The sequence below is a fragment of the Tympanuchus pallidicinctus genome, unplaced genomic scaffold (assembly GCF_026119805.1).
Source record: "Tympanuchus pallidicinctus isolate F22 unplaced genomic scaffold, pur_lepc_1.0 scaffold50, whole genome shotgun sequence".
Lineage (NCBI taxonomy): Eukaryota > Metazoa > Chordata > Aves > Galliformes > Phasianidae > Tympanuchus > Tympanuchus pallidicinctus.
In genome coordinates, this window is record NW_026294770.1 from 68,675 (window position 1) to 94,792 (window position 26,118).

At 50.6% G+C, this 26,118-nt stretch overlaps 4 gene segments (V, D, J or C); all 4 read left to right on the forward strand.

Annotated features, from left to right (window-relative positions):
- LOC128091707 (T cell receptor alpha variable 4-like) overlaps positions 1–26,118 on the forward strand; it is a 149,450-nt gene that overhangs the window by 34,518 nt on the left and 88,814 nt on the right.
- The window catches only part of LOC128091715 (T cell receptor alpha variable 4-like), a 53,147-nt gene that overhangs the window by 24,950 nt on the left and 2,079 nt on the right, over positions 1–26,118 (forward strand).
- LOC128091725 (T cell receptor alpha variable 1-2-like) lies at positions 719–23,352 on the forward strand. The segment is given in 3 exon segments: positions 719–889; positions 1,699–2,041; positions 23,267–23,352. Coding segments are annotated over 3 exon segments (396 nt in total).
- LOC128091722 (T cell receptor alpha variable 1-2-like) overlaps positions 21,107–26,118 on the forward strand; it is a 103,122-nt gene continuing 98,110 nt past the window's right edge. The window contains 2 exon segments of the V gene segment in view: positions 21,107–21,349; positions 21,858–22,200. Of these exon segments, the coding sequence occupies positions 21,301–21,349; positions 21,858–22,200 (392 nt within the window).

Consider the following 26,118-nt stretch of genomic DNA (forward strand, 5'->3'; position numbering starts at 1 on the left):
CAAAAAGGTTGCAGAAAGGAACAAGGTGATGCAGTGCAGAGCAGGGAGGTCACAAATTTCCAGTCAGTACACCTGCTGGGATGAGCCCTATGCCTGAGCACCACTGCCCAACCTGTCTCCTTAATAAGCCCTGACTTGGCTGTGCAGCGCTGAAATAAACTGTGCTCTCTTTCTCATGTGGGAGCACCTCAAGGTCGAGGCCAGTAGATGCTGAGACTGCTGTGCAGGAGAGATCTGGGTGCCAGCAACCAAAACAACATCCACAGCACATCAGGATTAAACCAGTGACCGGAAGGAGAGTATTCAAGTCTGGGAGAGAGGTGGGTAAGGAAACACAAAGCCTGGGAGAGGAGGTTTGACAGGCTGAGATCCCATGGCAACGTCTGAGGGATCAGCACGAGTGTGGGGATGTGTGTGAGAGGAGTGGGTGACTGCATGCATCTGTTGGCCAGCAAACAGCAGGCTGGCCAATCCTGAGCAAAGGAGGAGACCACATGCAGGGTAAGGGATGCCAGGCTCCAGGCAGGGGTATTGGATGAGCTGAGGGCCCGTGCTCACACTGATGGGCTGTGATTGTGGGAGTGCTTGTGAGCCAGTGGGTGAAGGTGTGTGCTTCCACTGGGGAACTGCAGTCCTGATTAGCCTGAGAGGAGGAACAGGGCTTGGCTCTGAGCTTCGGGCTTATAAGAGAACTGGTGTTGTTACCTGTGGGTGTTGCTATGGCAGTGAGTGCCCTGCCTGTGCAGCCAGCAGAGTCATTTCCGGCAGCTCTGTCGTCTTGGGGCTGGGAGGTGGTTTTCTGCCTCTTGCTCACTCACAAACAGGAGGCTCGGTCTCAGCATGCACCGCAGCTCTCTCGTCCTCACTGCCTTCCTGGGACAACTGCTGGGTAAGTGCTGGCTTTTAGTCAAGGCACCCATCTTCTCCCCACAAAGCGCTCACCAGCCTCACTGGGCTTTGTGGCAAACAGCTCCTGGGTAACAATAAACCTTGGGCAAATACTGACTGCCTGTTGTGGCTTTGCACCACTTCTCTCAAGATACTGCTGCTGTTGGAAATGACAAGGGAAGATGGAGGAGAATTCAGAATCCTCTCCTGCTTTTCTTTTCCCTTCTCTCTCTCTCTCACTGCCTTTCTCTTCTGGCCCAACAGCTGCCACCTCCAGAGATCACAGCCATTCCTGCAGTCCCACATTTCAGCCTTTCCAAGAGAAAGAAGCAGATCCTGTCAAAGTCATAGCAGTGACATGAGTGACATCTCATAAACACAGCATTAAGGGGATACTGACTGATGCATATGGGCTGTGGTCTTCTGTGTTCTCCTGGTTGTCAGCACAGCCAGAGATCACACTTGTCACCATTCAACTCAGCTTTGTTTATACTGAGAGACTTAGGAGCCCTTTATGTCGACAGGACTGGAGAAACACAATGCGTCTTTTCCCAAAAGCTCCATGGGTCGCTCACCCTCCACAGTCACAACAGAATGCCCCCTGTTCCTCTCAGCAGGGGCACAGCACAGGATCTGCTTGGGACCAGAAGCTGAGAGCTCTTCCAAAACCACCTTCATATGCCCAGACCTCAACAGCTTTCTGCTGGACAAAGGACAGGGAGCCTTCTCTCCTGCTGTTTTGTATCCATTCCATGTCAGCAGCCTGGAACCTTCCCTGCAGAGCTGCTCACCTTTGCTTTCTTCTTCCAGGTGCCATGGGGCAGACCATTGTCAGCCAGCAAGAAGGACAGGTCACAGTGCAGGAGAGAAACACCTTCCAGACCACCTGCACATACCAGGCAGCTGGTTCTTCTGGCTTGTTTTGGTACCAGCAGAAGAAAGGCCAAGCTCCCCAGCTGGTCACATATCAGGCAGCAGCAGGCTCCAAGCAGAACGGCCGTTTCACCACGTGGCTGAACACCACCGGGAAATACAGCCTGCTGCGGCTGGCAGAAGTCGAGCTGTCTGACAGCGCCTTGTACCTCTGTGCTGTGCAGGACACCCTGGTGCAGGGAGCTTCCTTGGCCGTGCAACAACCCCAGGGAGGGAGGAGGTGTGTGTGCTGGAGGCGGAGCTCTGGGGAAGGGGCCCTCAGCTCTCCTGGCAGCGCTGCTTCCCTGTGCACACAGAGATGTGCAGCCCAGCATCCTCTTCCAGAAGGGACCGATGGCTGTGGCTTGAGAGGAATGAAAAGTGATGTTAGAGACCCTCATCTGGTACTCCTCTCCATCAATTTTTGCATGGGCTGTGCAGAGACCAGATGCTGCATTGTGATTTGTGTGCTCTGCTGTGCACTGAGGGCTTTAAGCAGGTGGTCTGAAACTCATCTGAGCTTTGCAGTCCCAAGCAGATTGCTTCTTTGTTCTTGACACTTGCCCAAATTCCCTGCAGGCCTTCCCAGAGTGGCCTCCTTTCTGGAGAGCTAAATGGTGCTATTGCACTTCTTTAAGAATTTCATTCCCTGTAGAAATCTCAGGGTTGGGAGGAGCAGAGAAGATGATGCATGGTTTTCTAGTAGTAATTCTTCCACACGAATGCTTTCCATGTCATGAAATCCTCACATTATCATGTGCAGTCCAGGGCTGCCCTTCAATCCTAGCAACTTGAGATCACTATTAAAAAGATCGCATGGAGGCTGGGACTGGGATGCAGGTAACATCAGTGACACTGAAGAGGGAAATGAGTTTTCTTCCACAGGGCCGTGTTGTGGGGGCAGCACCAGAGCTGCCAAAAATCTGTGCACATCTCCCCCGGTCAAGATTTAAAAATGCAATCCTTGTGTTGGTCCCATATCACTCAGGTTGGCTATGGGGAAATTATACAGCCAAAAGAAGGGAATACAAGGAAAAGAGAGAAAAGGGTAGAAAATGGGGAATTGAGCATGGTGGGCACCTTCTGGCATCGTAGTGTCTGGAAATTTGGAAGAGATCAAAGCACCCAGAAGTGATGGAGACTCCATCACAGCTGAGGATGCTGTCAATTGCTGCAGAGGTGGAGGTTCCCACAGAGGTGTTCTGTAGGTATGCACTGACGTTGAGGCCAAGCAGGGCTGCAATCATGGGGAGGGATTAATGATGACAGTATGGTTTTTACTGTGCCTGACACAGGGCTGCTTTCAGGTGATGGCTGGTGAGGTCGAACCATTGGATGGGCATGGCACCCACTGTCCGTAGCAGGGCATGTCTCAGAGAGCTAGGAGGATTTCTTGACTTGATCCAGAGAGGAGAGGACACTTTTGTTGTTAGTATGATGGCCCTGCACTGCTCTAGACCTGGGAGTGCTATAGACAAAAGAGACCATGCTCTGTAGCCCATGTAATGAATGGAAAACATCCCAGCTAATGATACGGGCTGTGTGGCTGTTTCCACTTACGCTGCCTTTTCATTTTCTGGACTCTGTTACACCCATTCCCTCACAGAAGCTTCTTCGGAGTATTAGCATTGAGAGGACCAAGGATTTCTGAGCCAAGTATGAGTCAGAAGAAAAAGTCAGGAACAAGAAAAATTCTATACTTGAGACTATAATTTGTATTTTTCTTCCAGGATCGCTCTTGAGGTAAAGAATGGGTGAATGGATGCCTGAGAAGGATGAACAAATCTTTGTACACCTGTGTCTGTGGAAGAAGTGAGAGAGAGAGGAGATGGAGAGAGATTGATTCCAGCAGTGATCAGCAGAGGCCATGAGAGCACCACGTAAACCAGGAAATGGCATCCTGTGTGAAGTCTGCTGCTGTTCTTATTGAGCTGGAAAACCTCCCTCTGACATCACTCCTTCTGAAAGCACAGGGCCATGGCAAAGGAGAACAGGACTTTTCTGATTCAATGCATTCTCTTGGGCTAAACAGAGCATCCCAGCTGTCACATGCTCCTGTCTGTCATTATCTGCTCCATGTCTCTCCTGACCCTGGCCTCACCTTTGTCACAGCAGGGAGCAATCAGTACCTGTGGGTCTCAAGATGGTCCTTGTTGCCTGGTTACAGGCTGGGTACCAGGAATATCACTGTCAGTTTCTACTGGGATGAGGGGCCTCTTCTGGGGCTGGCCTGCGGGGATCCCGTCAGGCTTTATTCTGGGCTTTATGGTTCCTGTTGTCATCATCGTCCTTACACTGTGCTTTTCATGATAGTTTCCTACATCTGCATCACCTCCAGAGTTCTCTCTATTCCCTCTGCTTTCACTCACCAGAAGGCATTCTTCACCTGTCCCTGCCTTCTCAGCATCAATCCCTTTCTATCAGAGGCCAAGGCCAGATCCAAACATAGCTTACCAGGAAGCTCCATCCCTTGAATGCACTGGAACTTCAAGGATCTTGGCGGGCAGGAAGAGAGCAGGAGGTTGGGCCGTAGAGATGTACACCTTCAACACAGTAAAAGGAGGACCGTGCTATTGTGTAGAGATCCCTGGCTAGGGACCAGGACAGAACTATTCCTTATGGTTACACTGGGCTGTGGTGGGCTCAGAGAGACTGGGGGCTCCAATGTGTGGCCTTCTGTAACTGGTAGTAATAATTCCCTGTGGAAGCTCTCAAATACAGGCTGCTTGGAAAAGTATGACAGGGCCAGTAGCTCTGCTGGGCTGCTAGGAGCACACAGGGAAGCTGTACCCTCAGTGATGGGTGGGAGGAAGGGATGGGAAAATGGAATAGAGACAGAGGTCCAACCCCAAAGAAACCATGCCTTCCCACTTCTTGATGGCCTCTGAGGACACCTTTTTCTGAGTCTCCTTCCCAAATTCTGCTCCTCACAAAGCCAGTTGAATAGATTTCCCCAGAGTTTGTGGGACTACTGTCTTTGCTGGGCCTCCCCAATGCGCAGAGATCCTCTCCTGAGGATGCCATTTCTGGAGATCTCCATTCACTTGACATGCCCAAGGTTCAAGGAGACCGGTGTAAGGAGAAACACGGCTAGGCGGAGACTGATGGTCATTGGCAGTGGAGGAACGCTGAGGAATGTCTTCCCCTCCTGTGCATAGACCTCCATTAACTCAAGCAGTGAGGCAGTCTCCCTAGCTTGTTCTCACCAAAGACATCCCCTTCCCTTTTGTCCATCTCTACACTTATGGGGTAAAAAAAAAACACCAGCACCGAAGAGAACACTAAGGGATGCAGAAGCGTTTAATGAGTCTGAGGAGAGAAATATCACACAAAGAAGAGCTCTGTGTGTGTTGAGTAACAGGAGCAGACAAGAATCTGTTCTCCTTTTCTACAGCAGCATGGCCACAGAGTTCTCTCTCCCAGGCCAGAGTTTTTGAGCGATGAGCAGATCACTCAGGCAGCATTTTGGGGGTACTAACAGTGATCTCTAAAGTGAAAAGACAAGAATGATATCAGAGAGAAAGAGAGAGTGAAAGAGACTATCGGTAGACATTCCTCATGTTAACAGAGATGCCATTATGGCCACAGCAGTCTGTCTTGCAAGGCAAAAACAGCACATTTCGTTTTCTGTCCAATGCCACGTTCAGCATTCCTGGGGGTCCTTGCCTGGGTCAGCATCCACACCTTTAGCAGGGGGGGCACCTTCTGCCACAGCTGCGGTTGGAAATGCAGGAGAGGTCAAAGCCCCCCGAGGTGATGGGCACGCCCTCAGAGCTGAGGATGCTGCCAACAGCAGCGGAGGTGGAGGAGCCCACGGCGGTGTTCTGCGGGAAGGAGCTGAGGATGGGTCCGGGCAGGGTCACCACCACGGGAGAGGGCTGGATGACGATGGTGGAGGGCTGGCACTGCCTGACACAGGGCTCATTGCAGCTGCTGGCCAGAGGGGTCGGGCCGCAGGGCCGGCATGGCACACACTGGTCACAGCAGGACATGTCTCAGGGATGGAGGTGCACCTGTTTGGGGAGAGCAGGGAGGAAGCAGAACATGGGGATGCGTGAGGAGCAGCCTAGCATCACACTATAAGGAATCAATACTCAGGCAGATCTTGGAGCTAAAGACAGTTCAGGGATGTCCAAGGGATTCTTGGTCTCATCCTGACAGAGCCCAATGAAAGCCACTGGGACCTATCCAAATACTGCCCAGACCCTAGTCCACAAGACATCTGATTACAGCAGGCTATGATATTCTCCCCACTTCTCCATCATGACAAGCAGAAACAGGCATGGAACAGAACTAATAGCAGCTGTGAGTTCTGCTGAGCTCAGAGCTCTGTTTGGAGAATGAAGAGAACAGAACAAGACGTGGCTTCACACTCACCTGGTTCCCAAGAAGATGGAGGAGAGAGAAGTGGATGAGAGAGCAAGGAGCTGGGCTGGCTTTTATAGTAGACCCAAGCTGCCCCATTTCCAGAGGCATCCCTAGAAGCAGTGATTATTTTATGACAAGAACCTCTTGAATGCAAAACATCCCAGCTATTGGTATGGGCTGTGTGTTAGTTTTGCTACTTCTCACATCCTGATTTATGTCACTCCCATTGCTCATGAAAGGCATCTGATGAGTGGCAGGAAGAAAAAACCAAGCATTTCCAGGCAGCGCACATCAGTGTGGGCAGAACACTCAGCTCACGTGTTGGAAGAATCCAGAAAAGTCAGAAGATATCAGCATGCTTATTAGGACATTGGTGAGAAATAACCAGAGCCTGTGTGCTGGATTTATGCAGCTGCCTGTGGGTACAGAGGTTTGCATGATTCCACACGTGTGTTCATCAGCAGCTGAGTGTTTGTGTGACTTGTGCATCCTGCATAGAAACGCCTGTCCTGGTCACATCAGGGGCACTTCAGGATTCCAATAGATATTGTTAATCTGTGTCTTCCTACTAACAGAGCTAATGGAGAGGAGAGGAACTGGAAGGCACTTGCAAATATCATCAAGTTCAATAGTCTGACCCCAGTAGCACTAACCACAAGGAAAAGCATGTTCATAAAAGCATTATCACAATGTCTCTCAACCCTGACAGGCATGGGGCATCATCCACCTCTCCATGAAGCCTGATCCAGTGTTTGACCACTTTCACATATATCTATTTTTTCCTCATGATACAAGTTCTATCAATACTGTTCAACTTGCCAATGCTCCTTGATGGAGACTCTGGAGTCTGTTCGGAAAACATGAAGAATCTGAGTCCTTGTACAAAGTAGATTACAGTGATTGTCTGCATATCAGTTCACAATCCCTTGCAACTCTTCCATGCATTTCTGCTTTCAGACAGCAGTGACTTTAGCCAAGATCTGCCCTAAGATCTTGAACAGAGTAAATATGGGAAGTTCCACTTTGATTCAGATAATATTATGAAATCAAGTACTGTGTTATCAAGGCAATGAGCTAATTGAGCATTGGTGAACATCCTTGAACATCCTTCTTCCTTTGTGGAGCCCAGAACAGCCAAATAGATACCAGGCAAAGACACGCCAAGACTAACTGCAGTGGGAGAAATTCCTTTTTTGAATAGTTGTCTGTGGAGTGTGTAATGCATTCTAAAATGCAGTTGGATGGACCACAGGGCACAATGTTGGCTCTTCTTGAGTCTGATGTCAGCCAGCACACCCAGATCCCTTCAGGATGTCTGTGCTTCTCAGGTGCTCGGCTGCACTTCAAAAGGGTCCCCAGTCTAAGACTAGAGCCTCAACAGTACAAAGCAAGGAAGGAACATCCTGGAAGAAGAACAACACTCTTGCTTCAGTCACACACATGGAGCTTCAGAAGAGGCACAGCCCTCTGGACACTGGGGAGAATGTATTAGATCCATTGAAGGGGCTCATCAGAAGAGGCTGAACTCAAGTATTGTGACTGGAGGAAGGAGAAAAGTTGTGTGAGACTTAAAGGACACACCTCCCTTTGGTAGTGGATTCTCCAATTTGCTGAAGTCTCAGCTGTTTGATAGAAGGAATGGCAACTCCAGTGCTGCAGAAGGACTCTAAAAGTTTGTCTGCATATCAGTGCACAATCCCTTGCAACTCTTCCATGCACTTCTGCTTCCAGACAGCAGTGACTTTAGCCACTCCAATAAAAGCTGGATGAGCAGTATAATTGGACAGGAGGAACTCTAGTGATTTCTGAATTCAAAAAGGGGCAGTCTAAGTGTGAGCAAACCAGAGACATTGCTGCCCAAGCAGAGATACAGTCAGAAGCACCACAGGGCAGCCTGAGATGAAAACTTTCTGGGAAGAACACTGAAAAAAGCATCCTTAATTCTCCTGGAGCAGCAAAAAGGAAGCTAAGGAAATTGTATGTCCACTGGACCGTGAGATGCCAGAAATAGGGAGAAGTGAATGTGTAATATAATGAATGCTTCTTTTTCATCCATTTTCATGATAATTCTTTCAGACAGACCTACAAGGCCCCTGAGCTTCATTTATGGGAATGAAGAAGCACTGCCTACAAACGAAGAAAACCTACCAGAGAACTTAATCCAGTTGGACATGCTTCTGCCCTTGAAATGATCCGGGATGCACCCAAGGTGATTGATCAGGTGATGTCATTGTGATGCAGCTCCCTATCATCCTTCAGGAACCATGACAGTTGGGGGATGTTTGTCATAGCTAGGAAAAGCAACATGCATCAAAAAAATCTAGAAGGACGGAGAAAGGGAACTCAGGAAACTGTACTCCATTCACTCCTTCCTCAGGAATGTGCCTTGGAGCAGATGACTTTGATACCATTATGCGACAACCCAAAGACAGCGAGGCGGTTTGGAGCAGCCCGGGGCGGAGCTGGCGGCGGCGGCGGCGGGGAGGAGGAGGCGGCGCGGGCTGCGCAGCGGCGGGGCTGGCGGGGGCAGCGCGGCGCGGGCTGCGCAGCGGCGGGATGCGGCAGTGCCGGGCCGCGGTGCTCCTGGGTGCGCGGGGCTGCCGCCGGCGGGGCCGCACTGCGGGGCTGCGGGGGGACGGAGCCGCGAACGCCTCTGTACGATTGGCATCTTTCTGACCTCGTGCACCTCTCTCCTCCTGCATGAAATTTCTGCGGAAGAAAATGGATTTTCTGAGTTTGCTGCTGCTTCTCTTCTCGGCAGTGGCTGTGAGCAGAGCCCAGGTGCAGCAGGAGCCAGCGACAGCGACCAGCGAGGGCACCGGCATCAACATCACCTGCTCACACCCCAATATACGGTCCAACGAAGTCATCTACTGGTACCGTCAGCTCCCGGGCCGAGGCCCTACATTCCTCGTCAGCGCTGTCAAAGGCTCCAAGGAGGTGCCGGACCCGGAGGGGCAGCTGTGGGTGTCGGCAGACCGCCGCTCCAGCGTCCTGCGTCTCGCCCAGCCCCGGCTCGGGGACGCGGCGCTGTATTACTGCGCCGTGGGCGCACGGGAAGCGAAGCCGGGGCTGCGGCCGGGCACGAACCGCTTGGGGCGGGGCGGGGGCACAGTGCCGTCCGGGCCCGCAGGGGGCGCTGCCTGCATGGCCGCCAAACTCCATCCTGACCGGGGTGCGCCGCCCTGAGCTCTCCACAGAAACGAGCACTGCGCCCTCAGCCGTGATTCGCTGAGGCCAATGTGAGTCAGACACACCTATGTCTTAGGTGACAAAAATGGCATAAATGACGATACAAGCTCTGTTGTACACCACGGAGACCTCTTCACAATTCTAGTATGTCTACTATCCTCTCTCGCTTCCCCAGTGCCAATCTGATGAGAACAGGAGGAGCCCTGTTCCTAAAAGCCAGCAAGGTGACTTACACCCATGGCCTCCCACACAATTGTGTCTTTTTCCATAAGCTGAGCAGAGGTTGTGTTCTCCCTTTAAAATACTTCTGGGCTTAGCTTTGGGCAGAAACGTTGCAAGGAACAGGCCAATAGTACCCTGTTCTGCCATAGGCAGAGAGATCTGCTGCAAGGGGCAGTGCCCAAGAGAGCAGCCTCTGCAGAGTGTCACAACCTCCCATTCTTCTGGCAGTGGTGAAGGGTCTCCACATACACTCACCTCCTACCTACCAAGAGCAAAGCAATGATCCCTGGGCAGTTGAGGAGGCCATACATGGTGGAATGAAGAATCAAAAGCTCAAATGAGATGCAGAAATCTTTAATGAATGTTTAGAGAGGAAAATGAAGTCTTACTGAGCAGAGGCTCCACAGTGCAAGATTAATCCAACCCCAAGTCTGAGGTCATGCAAGGCCTGTGCCTGCCTTTTTGAAAGGGAACAGGATGGTTCTGAGGAGCCTCATAGCCCATAAAAGATAAAGGGAGGGGGAAAAAGAAGAGAAGAAAAGAAAATGGAGATAAAGGCTTCGGTAGAGGACAATCAAAATAGACATGAGCCATGTCTTCAGAAACCATGGAATTGCCTCTTGCTTTCAGCATTTCCTTGAGTACCCGTGTAGGGTCAGGAATTCTGAAAGCAGGGCTTGAAGATTCCTTCTTGATCCAGCACTGTGTTCGTGGCTCATGGACGAATCTCTCCAGGACCAGCGGCTTCAGCAGGGCGGGCACCTTCTGCCACAGGAGCGGCTGCCCAAGCCGGACAAGTCAAAGCCCCCCGAGGTGATGGGCACGCCCTCAGAGCTGAGGATGCGGCCAACAGCAGCGGAGGTGGAGGAGCCCACAACGGTGTTCTGCGGGAAGGAGCTGAGGATGGGTCCGGGCAGGGTCACCACCACGGGAGAGGGCTCAATGACGATGGTGGAGTTCTGGCACTGCCTGACACAGGGCTCATTGCAGCTGCTGGCCAGAGGGGTCGGGCCGCAGGGCCGGCATGGCACACACTGGGTGTAGCAGGACATGACTTGGGACTGGAGGTGCACCTGGGAAAGACAGAAAGACAGATGAAGAACAGAGAATGGATACGTTGAGGGACAGCCTGAGTAGCCTCTTACAAAGGAGACGAGGCAACAACTAAGGCTAGAGGAGAAGGCTGAGAAATGAGGTCACATCCCTTCAGCATGCCAGGACCCTACAGTGAGTTGTCTCGGAGAGCCTCTCTTTGAGTGCATCGATCTAAAGCCGTGTAAGCTGTGTCCCAAGCACTCTCTGAGCAGACATGGTCTCCCAAAGCATGGAGATCCACTATCTGATTACATTTCTATTCAGTTAAAGGGAGAGAGAGCTTCACACTTACCTGATTCCCAACCAGAAGAAGGCAAGAGAAGCTGATGGCACAGATGGGAACTGGGCTGCCTTTTATACTGGTCCTTCATCGCTGCAGGTTCACAGGCACGATTGATACAAGCCATAATTTTCTGACTAACCATCCTTCAATGCAAGCTGTCCTTTCTCATTATGTGGGGTGGTTTTTGGTTTCTGCAGTGCTACCAGTTCATTTCCAGATTTATGGTATGACCATTCTCTAATAAAGGATTCTTTGAAGTGCTGTGATTAAAGGCTCAAAGATTCATAGGGCACAATTGCTGTGGTGAGGCCAATGCCTCAGCTCTAGTGTTGATCAGGTCTGGAGGAGGCAAGTGAAGTCAGCCTGATTCAGTGCAGTGGGGCAGTCATGGTTTACAATTTCTGTTATCGGCGTTCCATACCATATCATCGTGTTGTGCACTGGGAGTGAAAGTGTTAATTCTGGAGTACCATGGATTGCTGATAGTTCCGTTACATGTCTTAGAAGAGAAGAATGAACAGCAGTTCCCAGAAGACTTGACTGTTCCATTTCCATTTTTACGATCAGAAGAGAAATCTCCTGGGTATGGACCATTTCTTTTTTGCTGCATCAAAGAGAATAGCAAAATATAAGTCGGTCAGTTCAGACTCTTTGTAGGTGTAACTAAAGGAGATCTTTCAGAAAAAGGGATTGTTAACAGAATTGATGCTAAAAGTATATAAAAGAGTATAGTGGCAGACACTGGACGTGTTGTCAGAGAAGCCAGGGCAGACACTTCCTCTCAACTGCAACCATCCACCCCATTGCTTCTCCACAGAGTTCACCATCTATCAAATCCACGTCTCTCCATCTCTCCAGAGGATGAAAGTCCCGCTTCATGTCCTCACCTTATCCCCTCACAGCAAAGATTGCCTTTCTTCGTTGGCTATATGAGACAACCACAAAAATGAAACGTGGAGGCAAAGGTGTGGATACAAACAACTGTAAGGACTCCGAAGAGAGAAATGTTTTCACTTTGAGATTACCCTATCAGTGCAGGCAGTTACCAGGAGCTGACAGAAATTTGTGCCCATTGTCAATTGAAAAGAATCCACGAAAAACCTATCTGGATGTGCCCTGCAGAGGGAGAGCAGCCAACAAACCCCAGGAAGGCTTTTGAGGTCTTCAGATCTACATGTAGAAGAAAAGGAAGAGAGAAGAGAGAGTAGAAGATGGGGGAATTTGGCTTTAGTTTTGTTTCCAGTGAGCCCTAGCTGCCCTGTTTTTAGAAGAGCGCACTGGACACTCAGCCTTCCTGACATCCATGGCCAGGATCTCAGTCCTCAGTTCAGCATACTTTCTGGGTTCAGAGGGGACATGACCTGGGCTCTCATCAGTGGCTTTAGCACAGCGGGAAACCATCTGCTGCAGTAGCATCTGACAAAGCAGGAGAGTTCACTGTACCCAGAACTGATGGGGACTCCATCACTGCTGAGGATGCTGCCAACGGCAGCAGAGGTGGAGGATCTCAGAGCAGCGTTCTGCAGGAAGGAGCTGTGGAAGGAGGCAGACAGGACTGTCTGTGATACAGAAGGGGGCACAGGTATGACAGTGGAGTTCTGGAACTGTGTCATTGCAGCTTTTGACCAAAGGGGTCAGGCCAGAAGGCACGCATTGGACATGTGCTGGCATGGCACGCACTACTTACAGCAGGACATGGGTCAGTGCTGAAGTTGAACCTGGGAGAGACACGGATGAGAAAGCAGAGCACAGGGACATAGGAGGAGCAATTCATGCAACTCCCAGGAGCACACCGATGAACCATTTAGTTGGCTGGTAGAATCACAGAGTCACTTAACTGTAGCAGTTGGAAGGGACATCTGGACATCATCCAGTCCAACTGCCATGCTAAAGCACATTCCCTAGATGAGGTCAAACTGGAAAGCATCCAGGTGGGTTTTCAGTATGTGCTGAGAAGGAGATCCCAAATTCTCTTTGGGCAGCTGGTTCCAGTGCTCTGCTCTTTCACACTCAAAGTAAAGAAGTTCTTTGCCATGTTCAGATGGAGATTCCTGTGTACGACTTGGTGCCTTTTCCCACACTGGGCACCACTGAAAAGATCTTGGTCCCATCCTCTCATGAGAAACGTGCTCAAGATCAAAAATTTCCCATCAGGCAAAGATCTCTGTGAAGGGCATTTTATTCAGTACTGCAATAGTGGGCGAACACCCCCTACTGACAAGGCAGAAATTGTGCACCAGTCAGTGAAATCCATTGCAATATATACCCTCCGACGCAGGTAAAGCCTCCCTGGCTCTCACTGACTGAGCGTCTCAGGCTCACAGTCTTCCCATGCTTTTGCTACATACACTTCCATAGCTATGTTACACTTCCATAGCTACATTCTGCTTCCATACTACGTCTGTTACCAACCCATCATCTTTGGATATGTTCTGGGCTTTTTATAGTGATAGGAGGGCAATATTTTTACTCATTCTGTCTCTCCTGCACCCTAGTGCCTGTGCCACTTCTACCCAGATCGGAAGGACCCAGTCTCAACTGTACTCTGTTCAGGAGTTTTCTTTGTAAAAGGTTACTTATCCTATGCTATCTACAGAAAATACTGGAAACTTCCACTGCAAAAACACAATCTGTCTCTGACACTCTTGACACCTTTCCTTTTGATATTTTGTAAGCATTGATATGATCCCTTCTTCAACTCCTCCCAGATAAACAATCTCTGGACTCTCAGAAATCGATCCAAAGGAAGAAGCTTATGGACCTATAAAAATGAACAAAGGGGCATGATGTGAAAAGCCTGGTCAGTTTCAACAAGGCTGCTGTCTCTCTCTCAGCGGAAAATGCACCTCAACCAAGCTCCATTCAGGCATGATCAGAAAAGGACATGGGAGAAGGGCTTCAGACTCGTGTGGTTACCAAGAGGAAATAAGTGAGAGATGTTGATTAGAGGGTGAAGGAATCGAGCTGCCTTTAATGGAGACCCTGCACTGCCCCAGGTCAACGCATAGCCTTCATGGAAGTGACAATTTTCTGCGGAGCTACTGATGAATGGAAAACAGTCACTGACATGAGCTGTGTGGTTGCTTCCCTTCGTGCTGCTTGTTCATTCCCTGGCTTATGCCACAACCATTCCGTCATGCAGGCTTCTTCTGAGTGCTGGGATTGAGAGGCCCCAGGACTTCTGGGCCAGGAATGAGTGAGTGATGGCAGAGGACTCAGCTCAAGTGCTGAGATGGATCCATCTCAGGCAAGTGATGCTGGCCTGAGGCTTCCCTGCATGCAGGTCTGCCATGTCTTCCTCTTTCTCCACCCCAACTCGCTCCAGTGGTCTGGATGTGTTCAGATTCCAAGGAACATGGGCTGGACTGCTGGGTTTCAATTCTCTTCCTCATCCCACTGCCTTGTGGTGAAACTGCATGACCTGCTTGGGGTCCCGTTCACTGGGCTGTCCCTGCACATCTGCAAACCATGCTGGCAGCTCATCTGGAGCCTTGTCCTGCTCAGAGCACTGCAGCCTTGCTCTTCCAGAAAAGTCCTCAATATCTCCTCAGTCAGCTCCCCGTGGTTTCAGCCCCTGCCTCTGCAGCCACGTGTGTGCATGAGCATGAGTGATGAGTGCGCAGATGTGCCTGAAGTGTGCGTGAGCTTTTATTTCTGTTCATGTCTGTGCTTTGCGAGTGCATTTATGTAGCCTTTATTTTCAGTGAGCTGTTAGTCAGAAGATGCAACAACTGAGATAGAAGGGAATAGATGGAGAGACCAGGAGGAGGGATGTGATGACACTGCGCCTGAGGGTAATGTCTTCAACAACACAGAAGTGATCCCAGAAACCTTAGAGCAATGGCAAAGGACAGCAGGACATTGGTGACCAAATTGATTCTTCTGGGCTTACACTGATCTTCCAAGGTGCACACGGTCCTGTTTGTCATTACCTTTTTCATACCTCCCCTAATGTTGATGGGAATGGCCTCTCCTTTGCCACTGGGAAGTGAAAGGCACCTGAGGATCACATTCTATGTTTTCCTTAGCAAGTTCATCTTCATGAAGATCTGGAATAGAATTGTTCCCTAAACTGGAGAATTTCTGTGTCATCAGGAGAAGTATTACTGTTACCAGGTGAAAGGCGCAGCCATCTGGGAATCTCTGTATGTCTAGTCTTCTCAGTGCTGCTCTTCAATTTATGTACACAGTAGATTGTGTAACACCAGGAATATCGTTGTCCATTTCTCCCTGTGCTGCTGGGTCTGCTCGGCGCCTGGGCTTTGGGACAGGAACTTGTTGTTTCTGATCCTCATTTCCAAAATGCTCTGCTTTTCATCATAGGTTCTCACATTGGCATCATCTTCCCAGTTTTCCCTGCTCCCTCTACTTTCACTCAGCAGAAGGTATTCTCCACTTGTGTTTCCATCACGTCATGGTTCCTGTTTTTTAGGAGATTTCTTGCAATAGACACAAAACAGTATGTTGGAATTGAGACAGGACACAAGAGGCTTCTGGGTGAATTCCTCAAGCCTGTGTGGAGAAAGGTGACGGAGTCACTGATCTTTCTCTGCCTGTCTGTTCCACCTCAGGCTATGCTATGATTCCCTGCATTCCACAGATGACAAGATGATCTCTGGACACTGTGATCTTTTTAATGAAAAAAGGACCAGGAGTGGCCAAGCTGAAGGTGAAACTGCAGGTCTCTAGGTGGAAAACAAAAAAAAAATGTAAGGTACAGGGAACCTGTGGATTCTCTCCTCTTGGGAACAACTGGGCCAAGCAAGACACTGTGCTGAAGAGTGCCATGACTGGGATAACCCTACCTACAACACTGTCCAAATCCAGCCCTGCCATCATCCCCAAATAAAACCTCACCTGACACCTCCCAGCAGCAGCCCTTCTGCACTGTTGAGGCTTGGCTGAAGTGCAGGAGATCTGACTGCAGGTGCACAAAGCCTGGGGAATGCAGGGGAATTTCAGTATCAGTTTACATCTCCCCACAGGGAGAAACACACACTTGCCATGCTTTGAAAATCTTTCCCTCAAAAACATGCCTAGACCAAATGCTTTGGCAGTTGCCAGATTCAACTGTTCCTTTGCATACATTACATCTTCTTGTTTCTCTTACCCAGGTACAACCATTGCTATTTCCAGTTAGCTTTTGCCACTGCTCTTGGATTTAGTAGAAGCCACCCTTCTTCCACAGAAGCAGGAAAGGACACAATAAAGGGTGCTGCAAATATTTAATGAGTCTGAAGAAGGAAATAAAATCACTCCCAGAGTAGACACTGAGTGTGGGGAGCAGCAGGAACAGACAAAAATCATTCCTACAGCAATGTTGCCACGGACCCTCATTTCAGGGAGCCAAGAACTGTATGGAAGGCGAGCAGGTCACTTGAGGCTGGTTTTGAAGGGCACTAATAGAGATCTCTGAGGGGAAAAGACAACTATAATATTTTCTGAGGAAATCCAATCGAATGCAAAACATTCCTGATACAGACAGCACATTTATTTCCTGTGCTGTTCAGTTTCATTTCCAGCTTTATGCCACGTTCAGTCCTTGCTGAAGCCAACCTACAAATGATTGATAGAGAGACTCAAGCGTTTACAGGCCATACACCTCTGCTCTTGTGCTGGAAGAGTACAACAAAGGCAAATGGCATCATGCAGAATCACTCCTTAAGTGGCTCCTTGGGGCCCTTCTGGCAAGAAGTGGCCCAGCTCTTGGATATGATCTTAGCCCACCTCACACTGCTCTCAAGAAAATTCGGCTGGCCTCTCTTGCCCCAGGGATGAGAACATGGGAGCAGAAGATGTTCTGGATCCTTTCCAGGTCCCCAAAGAAAGGCAGAACAACAAAGTGTGAAATTAAGTGTTGGATTTATTAAGATACAATGGGAAGAGGTCTAGTGTCAGAAAATACATCACAGCTTCATTCTGGTGCTGGGAACCCCATCTTTGTTCTGCATCAGACACAACCAGTAGATTTACCCAAGTCACACTGTGCAGAACATTTCCATAGAGAGCTCCATCTTCTCCATCTATGATGGAACTCTGTTTCTGACATTTACCCTCTGGCACACAGAGCACAGCTGGGCATGGTGCACTCAGGCTGATTCCATTACTGCAGTTCCTCAGGGATAAGGGAAGAGCTTCTCCTTTGCTAAATGCAATGCCCAACAGAGACTTGTCAAGCCATGGATTCAGGGAGCAACACATCAGTTGTATTCCATTCACAGCAATCACAGCCATCTTCAGAAGGCAGAAGAAAGAGGATCCAGGGAACAACTGCCAACCTTTGCTCCTTCCTACAGTGTTTCAGAGGAAATATCTCGATATTAGTATGTCAAACATACTAAGGACAAGACAGTGATTAGCAGCAGCCAGCCTGGTTACACACAGAGCAAAGCATGCCTGAGCAACCTCAATGCATCCTGTACAAGACTGAAAAATGCAGGGCAGTGAATGTTATGTGCTTAGATTTTGGTGAGAGAATTTTGATTGCCTTTTTTATAGTCCCCTCACAACCAAAAGGGTGAGTTATGGCAAGGGTAAGTGTACAATAATGCGGGTGGAAAACTAGATGATCTGCTGGGCTCAGGCTGTGCTAACTGTTATTCATAGTAGAGCTGGGGACAGGAATCTATAAAGGGGTCCCTCGGGAATCAGTGCTGCACCAGCAGTGTTTAACTTCCCATGAATGCTCTCCATGACTAAACAAAGTGCGCTATAAGCATGTGTGGGGGGGACCCATGAATGGGAAGAGCTGTCAGGACCTCATGAAACAGGCTGAGAGAAAAAGGGAGCCAATCAGGAATCCTACAGAAACAGACACCAAAGGAGTACATGGCAATGATGGGAAGAAATAAATGTCACCATTCACACTAGCTGATGAGGAGTCAAGAAAACACCACTTGCATGAAGGCAAACCTGGACTTGGAAAGTGATGCAGTTGTGAATCAGGATACGGACAGGGGTTGGTGTGAGACAGACCTATACTATCTCATATTGGGATATGTGTGAACATAGGAGGAGTGACAGAGTGGAGTGCAGCGGGCCCTTCATATCTGCTTGAGCAATGTGATCAATCCCCACAGAGATTCTTGTACTCTTATGAATCTTTTCTTAATTCTGCACCAGCTCACTCTGTCCTGTGTACACTGGATGGACAAATATCCAGTTACTGGAGAGTGGCATGAGTAGATTTAATGCCAGCTGCTGGAATCTGACTGAAGATGTCCTTGGCATGTGCTGTATGCTGCTACAAGAAGAGAGGTCCATGATCGTCTAACAGAAAAGGGGTGGTTCTTGAGCCACAACCAAATGCCGCAGGGGCAGGTTTTATCCCCATAACCACCCAGCTGTACTGCCGAGAGAGAGAGATGTGGCATTCAGCACAAGCAGGTGGAGTCAATTCACTGCTCACACGCTGTGTGTGGGCTGATGGGGGTAGGGATGGACTGACTAAACAACCAAAAACGAGATTTTACGGTGTGAATGTCCCTGAGATCCGGGCTCAGCTTTGGATCCGGCTGAACACTGGTCAGGGACTCTGTGCCTCCAGCCTCCCTCTTGGCTTCTCCCACACATTCGAAGCCCGATGCTGCACATTCCCAGCGGCCCGCTCGGCGCCGCTGCCGGCCTTTCTCGGGCTCCTCGAGCGGCGACAGCAGCACCACGGGCAGCAGCAGCTGCGGGACCCGGGGCTCGGGGAGCCGCGTTCCCGGGCAGCAGCACACGACCCGTTCCCGCTGCCGGGCTTTGGATCTGCGGCATCGCCGTGCACAGCGGTGGAGTAGGATTCGGCCGCGTTGCGCTCCCGGACCATTCCACTCCCGTCTGTGTTACCGCCTGACACAGGCGAGCAGCTGCTTTCTTCTATACTGCAGGGGCTTTTGCAGCTGTTCCTCAGCTCTCCGCCTACACCGCAGAGCCCTGACTGCGCTGCAGGACACGCAGAACCCAAACCCCGTTACCCGCGCAAAGGCGCCCAGCATTGGCAGCCCGCAGCAAGCCCGAGTGACGCTGAAGCTGGACTTTGCCCTGGGGCGGAGCTGGCGGCGGCGGCGGGGAGGAGGCGGCGCGGGCGGAACAGAGCCGGGGCTGGCGGGGGCAGCGCGGCGCGGGCGGCGAAGCGGCGGGATGCGGCAGTGCCGGGCCGCGGGGCTGGCCGCGGTGCTCCTGGGTGCGCGGGGCTGCCGCAGGCGGGGCCGGACTGCGGGGGTCCGGGGCTGCACTCGCTTCTGTCTGTCCGGCTTCTTTCCGACCAGCGAGGGCACCTCTCTATCCTCTGGCATGAAATTCCTGAAATTCGCCTGCCTCTGGTTGTCCGTTTCGTTTCTGACCTCGTGCTCTTCTCTCCTCTGCATTCAGCCTGACTTTCTCCACAGAGCTCAGCCCGCTGTTCTCTCCCGTCTGCCCTTTCCCCCTGCTCTCCTGCCTATAGATAGCCCTTCCCGCACTGGTGCTTACTTCACGACCTTTTCCCCTCAGTGGCTTTTCCTGCTGGCTTGGATCCCGTGTTATATTTTCTGTAGCAGCAAAGGAATTTTCTGAGTTTACTTCTTCTTATCTTCTCATCAGTGGCTGTGAGCAGAGCCCAGGTGCAGCAGGAGCCGTCGGTAGAGACCAGCGAGGGCATCGGCATCAACATCACCTGCTCACACCCCAACACACAGTTCAACGAAGTCATTCAGTGGTACCGTCAGCTCCCGGGCCGAGGCCCCTCATTCCTCGTCAGCGCCGTTAAAGGCTCCAAGGAGGTGCCGGACCCGGAGGGGCAGCTGTGGGTGTCGGCAGACCGCCGCTCCAGCGTTCTGCGTCTCGCCCGGCCCCGGCTCGGGGACGCGGCGCTGTATTACTGCGCCGTGGGCGCACGGGAAGCGAAGCCGGGGCTGCGGCCGGGCACGAACCGCTTGGGGCGGGGCGGGGGCACAGTGCCGTCCGGGCCCGCAGGGGGCGCTGCCGCTCCTCCCTCCCGGCGCCGCCGAGCTGGCAGTGCTGACATGGAACGCGTCCCTCGCACCGCTCGGCATCCTCCGGAGAAAGGCGTTCCAGCTGCACACTTTCATGAGTGCTGGTGTCACAGTCATCTGCATGTGATCTCCTCAGTGGTTCTGTTTTGAGAGTATGAGACTGTGTGACAAAATTCAGGGCCTCTGGCAGTGAGGTGGATTCAGCTGAGGCCACTGTAAGATGTGTTCACAGTGAGGACTACAGGCTCGTGAAGGCTGTGGATCAAGTCCCTTATCAGCTTAAAGGGAATTACAAGTAAAATGAAACTGATAAACAAAGCACAGGATGACCCCAATCTCTAACCAAATAGGATGACAATTGGTGAAACTATACCTCTTCAGCCCCTCATGATGTGCCATTGGGGAATTCCATGTGTTAGATTTGAATTAGATGAGGTTGAGCTTTGTGAGTGACAAGAGACAAGATGAAAATGAAAATTAGGAGTGCTCTAGAGGGACTTGTGGGGCTATGCAAACATTTTAAAGAATGTTTAGGGAATGGTGAGAGAGGAGGGCGGAGGAATAAGGGGATGCACTGTAGGGAAAAAGGACAAAAGTTCCAGTCAGTACATCTGCATATATGGATGAGCCCTGTGCCTGATCAATGCAGTCCATCCTGTGTCCTTATTAAATCCTGACTTGTCTGTGCAGCGCTGAAATAAACTGGGCTCTCTTCCTCATGTGGGAGCACCTCAAGGTCGAGGCCAGTAGATGCTGAGACTGCTGTGCAGGAGAGATCTGGGTGCCAGCAACCAAAACAACATCCACAGCACATCAGGATTAAACCAGTGACCAGGAGGAGATTATTCAATTCTGGGAGAGAGCTGGGTAAGGAAACACAAAGCCTGGGAGAACAGGTTCGGCAGGCTGAGATCCCATGGCAATGTCTGAGGGATCAGCACGAGTGTGGGGATGTGTGTGAGAGGAGTGGGTGACTGCACGCATCTGTTGGCCAGCAAACAGCAGGCTGGCCAATCCTGAGCAAAGGAGGAGACCACATGTAGGGTAAGGGATGCCAGGCTCCAGGCAGGGGTATTGGATGAGCTGAGGGCCCGTGCTCACACTGATGGGCTGTGATTGTGGGAGTGCTTGTGAGCCAGTGGGTGAAGGTGTGTGCTTGCACTGGGGAACTGCAGTCCTGATTAGCCTGAGAGGAGGAACAGGGCTTGGCTCTGAGCTTCGGGCTTATAAGAGAACTGGTGTTGTTACCTGTGGGTGTTGCTATGGCAGTGAGTGCCCTGCCTGTGCAGCCAGCAGAGTCATTTCCGGCAGCTCTGTCGTCTTGGGGCTGGGAGGTGGTTTTCTGCCTCTTGCTCACTCACAAACAGGAGGCTCGGTCTCAGCATGCACCGCAGCTCTCTCGTCCTCACTGCCTTCCTGGGACAACTGCTGGGTAAGTGCTGGCTTTTAGTCAAGGCACCCATCTTCTCCCCACAAAGCGCTCACCAGCCTCACTGGGCTTTGTGGCAAACAGCTCCTGGGTAACAATAAACCTTGGGCAAATGCTGACTGACTGTTGTTCCCCTGGTTGTCAGCACAGCCAGAGATCACACTTGTCACCATTCAACTCAGCTTTGTTTATACTGAGAGACTTAGGAGCCCTTTATGTTGACAGGACTGAAGAAACACAATGCATCTTTTCCCAGAAGCTCCATGGGTCGCTCACCCTCCACAGTCACAACAGAATGCCCCCTGTTCGTCTCAGCAGGGGCACAGCACAGGATCTGCTTGGGACCAGAAGCTGAGAGCTCTTCCAAAACCACCTTCATATGCCCAGACCTCAACAGCTTTCTGCTGGACAAAGGACAGGGAGCCTTCTCTCCTGCTGTTTTGTATCCATTTCATGTCAGCAGCCTGGAACCTTCCCTGCAGAGCTGCTCACCTTTGCTTTCTTCTTCCAGGTGCCATGGGGCAGACCATTGTCAGCCAGCAAGAAGGACAAGTCACAGTGCAGGAGAGAAACACCTTCCAGACCACCTGCACATACCAGGCAACTAACTTTAATGGTTTGTTTTGGTACCAGCAGAAGAAAGGCCAAGCTCCCCAGCTGGTCACATATCAGGCAGCAGCAGGCTCCAAGCAGAACGGCCGTTTCACCACGTGGCTGAACACCACCGGGAAATACAGCCTGCTGCGGCTGGCAGAAGTCGAGCTGTCTGACAGCGCCCTGTACCTCTGTGCTGTGCAGGACACCCTGGTGCAGGGAGCTTCCTTGGCCGTGCAACAACCCCAGGGAGGGAGGAGGTGTGTGTGCTGGAGGCGGAGCTCTGGGGAAGGGGCCCTCAGCTCTCCTGGCAGCGCTGCTTCCCTGAGCACACAGAGATCTGCAGCCCAGCGTCCTCTTCCGGCAGGGACCGATGGCTGTGGCTTGAGAGGAATGAAAAGTGATGTTAGAGACCCTCATCTGGGACTCCTCTCCATCAATTTTTGCATGGGCTGTGCAGAGACCAGATGCTGCATTGTGATTTGTGTGCTCTGCTGTGCACTGAGGGCTTTAAGCAGGTGGTCTGAAACTCATCTGAGCTTTGCAGTCCCAAGCAGATTGCTTCTTTGTTCTTGACACTTGCCCAAATTCCCTGCAGGCCTTCCCAGAGTGGCCTCCTTTCTGGAGAGCTGAATGGTGCTATTGCTCTTCTTTAAGAATTTCCTTCCCTGTAGAAATCTCAGGGTTGGGAGGAGCAGAGAAGATGATGCATGCTTTTCTAGTAGTAATTCTTCCATACGAATGCTTTCCATGTCATGAAATCCTCACATTATCATGTGCAGTCCAGGGCTGCCCTTCAATCCTAGCAACTTGAGATCACTATTAAAAAGATCGCATGGAGGCTGGGACTGGGATGCAGGTAACATCAGTGACACTGAAGAGGGAAATGAGTTTTCTTCCACAGGGCCGTGTTGTGTGGGCAGCACCAGAGCTGCCAAAAATCTGTGCACATCCCCCCCGGTCAAGATTTAAAAATGCAATCCTTGTGTTGGTCCCATAGAACTCAGGTTGGCTATGGGGAAATTATACAGCCAAAAGAAGGGAATACAAGGAAAAGAGAGAAAAGGGTAGAAAATGGGGAATTGAGCATGGTGGGCACCTTCTGCCATCGTAGTGTCTGGAAATTCGGAAGAGATCAAAGCACCCAGAAGTGATGGAGACTCTACCACAGCTGAGGATGCTGTCAATTGCTGCAGAGGTGGAGGTTCCCACAGAGGTGTTCTGTAGGTATGCACTGATGTTGAGGCCAAGCAGGGCTGCAATCATGGGGAGGGATTAATGATGACAGTATGGTTTTTACTGTGCCTGACACAGGGCTGCTTTCAGGTGATGGCTGGTGAGGTCGAACCATCGGATGGGCATGGCACCCACTGTTCGTAGCAGGGCATGTCTCAGAGAGCTAAGAGGATTTCTTGACTTGATCCAGAGAGGAGAGGACACTTTTGTTGTTGGTATGATGGCCCTGCACTGCTCTAGACATGGGAGTGCTATAGACAAAAGAGACCATGCTCTGTAGCCCATGTAATGAATGGAAAACATCCCAGCTAATGATACGGGCTGTGTGGCTGTTTCCACTTACGCTGCCTTTTCATTTTCTGGACTCTGTTACACCCATTCCCTCACAGAAGCTTCTTCGGAGTATTAGCATTGAGAGGACCAAGGATTTCTGAGCCAAGTATGAGTCAGAAGAGAAAAAGTCAGGAACAAGAAAAATTCTATACTTGAGACTATAATTTGTATTTTTCTTCCAGGATCGCTCTTGAGGTAAAGAATGGGTGAATGGATGCCTGAGAAGGATGAACAAATCTTTGTACACCTGTGTCTGTGGAAGAAGTGAGAGAGAGAGGAGATGGAGAGAGATTGATTCCAGCAGTGATCAGCAGAGGCCATGAGAGCACCACGTAAGCCAGGAAATGGCATCCTGTGTGAAGTCTGCTGCTGCTCTTATTGAGCTGGAAAACCTCCCTCTGACATCACTCCTTCTGAAAGCACAGGGCCATGGCAAAGGAGAACAGGACTTTTCTGATTCAATGCATTCTCCTGGGCTCAACAGAACATCCCAGCTGTCACTTGCTCCTGTTTGTCATTATCTGCTCCATGTCTCTCCTGACCCTGGCCTCACCTTTGTCACAGCAGGGAGCGATCAGTACCTGTGGGTCTCAAGATGGTCCTTGTTGCCTGGTTACAGGCTGGGTACCAGGAATATCACTGTCAGTTTCTACTGGGATGAGGGGCCTCTTCTGGGGCTGGCCTGCGGGGATCCCGTCAGGCTTTATTCTGGGCTTTATGGTTCCTGTTGTCATCATCGTCCTTACACTGTGCTTTTCATGATAGTTTCCTACATCTGCATCACCTCCAGAGTTCTCTCTATTCCCTCTGCTTTCACTCACCAGAAGGCATTCTTCACCTGTCCCTGCCATCTCAGCATGGATCCCTTTCTATCAGAGGCCAAGGCCAGATCCAAACATAGCTTACCATGAAGGCTCCATCCTTTGAATGCACTGGACCTTCAAGGAGCCTGACAAGGCAGGAGGAGAGCAGTAGGTTGGGCTGTAGAGATGTACACTTGCAACAGAGCAAGGGGAAGACTTCGCTATTGTGTCCTTGGAGAGGGATAAGAGCTCTTCTTTGTGGTTACACTGGGCTTTGACAGGCTCTGTTCTGATGCTCTTTGTCTTGTGATCCCTCCTGAGCCAGCACTGCCTGATACAACTGCTGGCCTGAGGAGAGATGCTGCCATCCTGATGTCACATAGAAATGATTTTCAGTGCCATTGCTGTGCTGCTGGCAACACACATAGTCTGAGTGAAAGCAAAGCCCTCACAAAACATATCCGTAGGCTGTGCTGATGTGTGAAGTTGCATGTGTGTGTGTGGGCATCAGAGATACTGCATAGAGCACAAAGGCTATTTCATACCTGGCACACAGGGAATATGAGAGGATCTTGGTGTCTGGGGAATGACACTCCAGTGTGAGTCCTTTATTTGGGTTTGTGCATGCCATGTGTGACTAGGGGAAGTACAAAGATCCTATTGAGTGCAGAAACGTCTCACACTCTCATTGCCATGTTCCAGTGGAAATGAGGATATCTGCTCTCACACGGAATCTTCAGTGCAGAAGGGTTGAAGGGTTGGGGCACTTTGAATGCCTTACATTTCCTGAGCCTGAGCAGAACAGTTCCATGCCTGTGGAAGACATGACACCACTGAGAAGCCATGAGTGTTTAGGCATGAGTCCCTGTCTTGGGCTTTCCTGTACCCATAGGAGTGTTGAGTTCAGAGGGACTGTGGGCTGCAATCTGTGGCCTACTGTAGCTGGTAGCACTGCTGACTGGCGAAAGCCCTTGACCATAGGCAACTTGGCAAATTAATGGCAGGACCAGGAGCTCTGTGACAGCTGCTGGGACCACACAGAGAAGCTCAGTGATGGGTGAGTGGAAGGGATGGGAAAGTGGAATAGACACAGAGGGTGAAGCCCAAGAAAACTATACCTTCCCTGTTCTTGATGGCCTTTGGAAATGCCTTTCTCTGAGTTTCCTTCCGCAATATTGCTCCTCCCAAAGCCAGAGGAGTAGAAAGAGGATCCAGGCAACAACATGCCAATAGCACGAAAAGAGTATATGGAAATGATGGGAAGAAATAAATGTCATTATTCACACCAGCTGATGTGATATCAAGAAACCACAGGTCTGTTTCCAGGAAGACGAACCTGGCCTTTGCAAGAGATGCAGCTGTGAATCAGGACATGGACAGGGATTGGTGTGAGACAGACCTACAGAATTGCTGTTTGGAATATTCATGGAAAGGGATTAACGTATGAGAACATGTGCAGCCGGAGCCCATCAGATCTGGTTGAGCCATATGATTGATCCCCACAGACTCTCCTGTCCCCATAATCAGTCTTTTCTTAACTCTGCACCATCTTACTGTGTCCTGTGTACTATGGATGGATAAATTAGTAGTTACTGGGGAGAGTGGCATGAGTGGTTTTGGTGCTGGAGTCAGACTGGGGCTGAAGATGTCCCTGCCATGTGCTGTGTTACTACAGAAGAGGGGTCCATAATTGTGTAATGGAACAGGGGTGGTTCTTGAGCACCAACCAAATGTGGCAGGGGCAGGTTTTATCCCCATAACCACCCGGCTGTACTGCCAAGCGTGAGAGAGATGTGGCATTAGCAA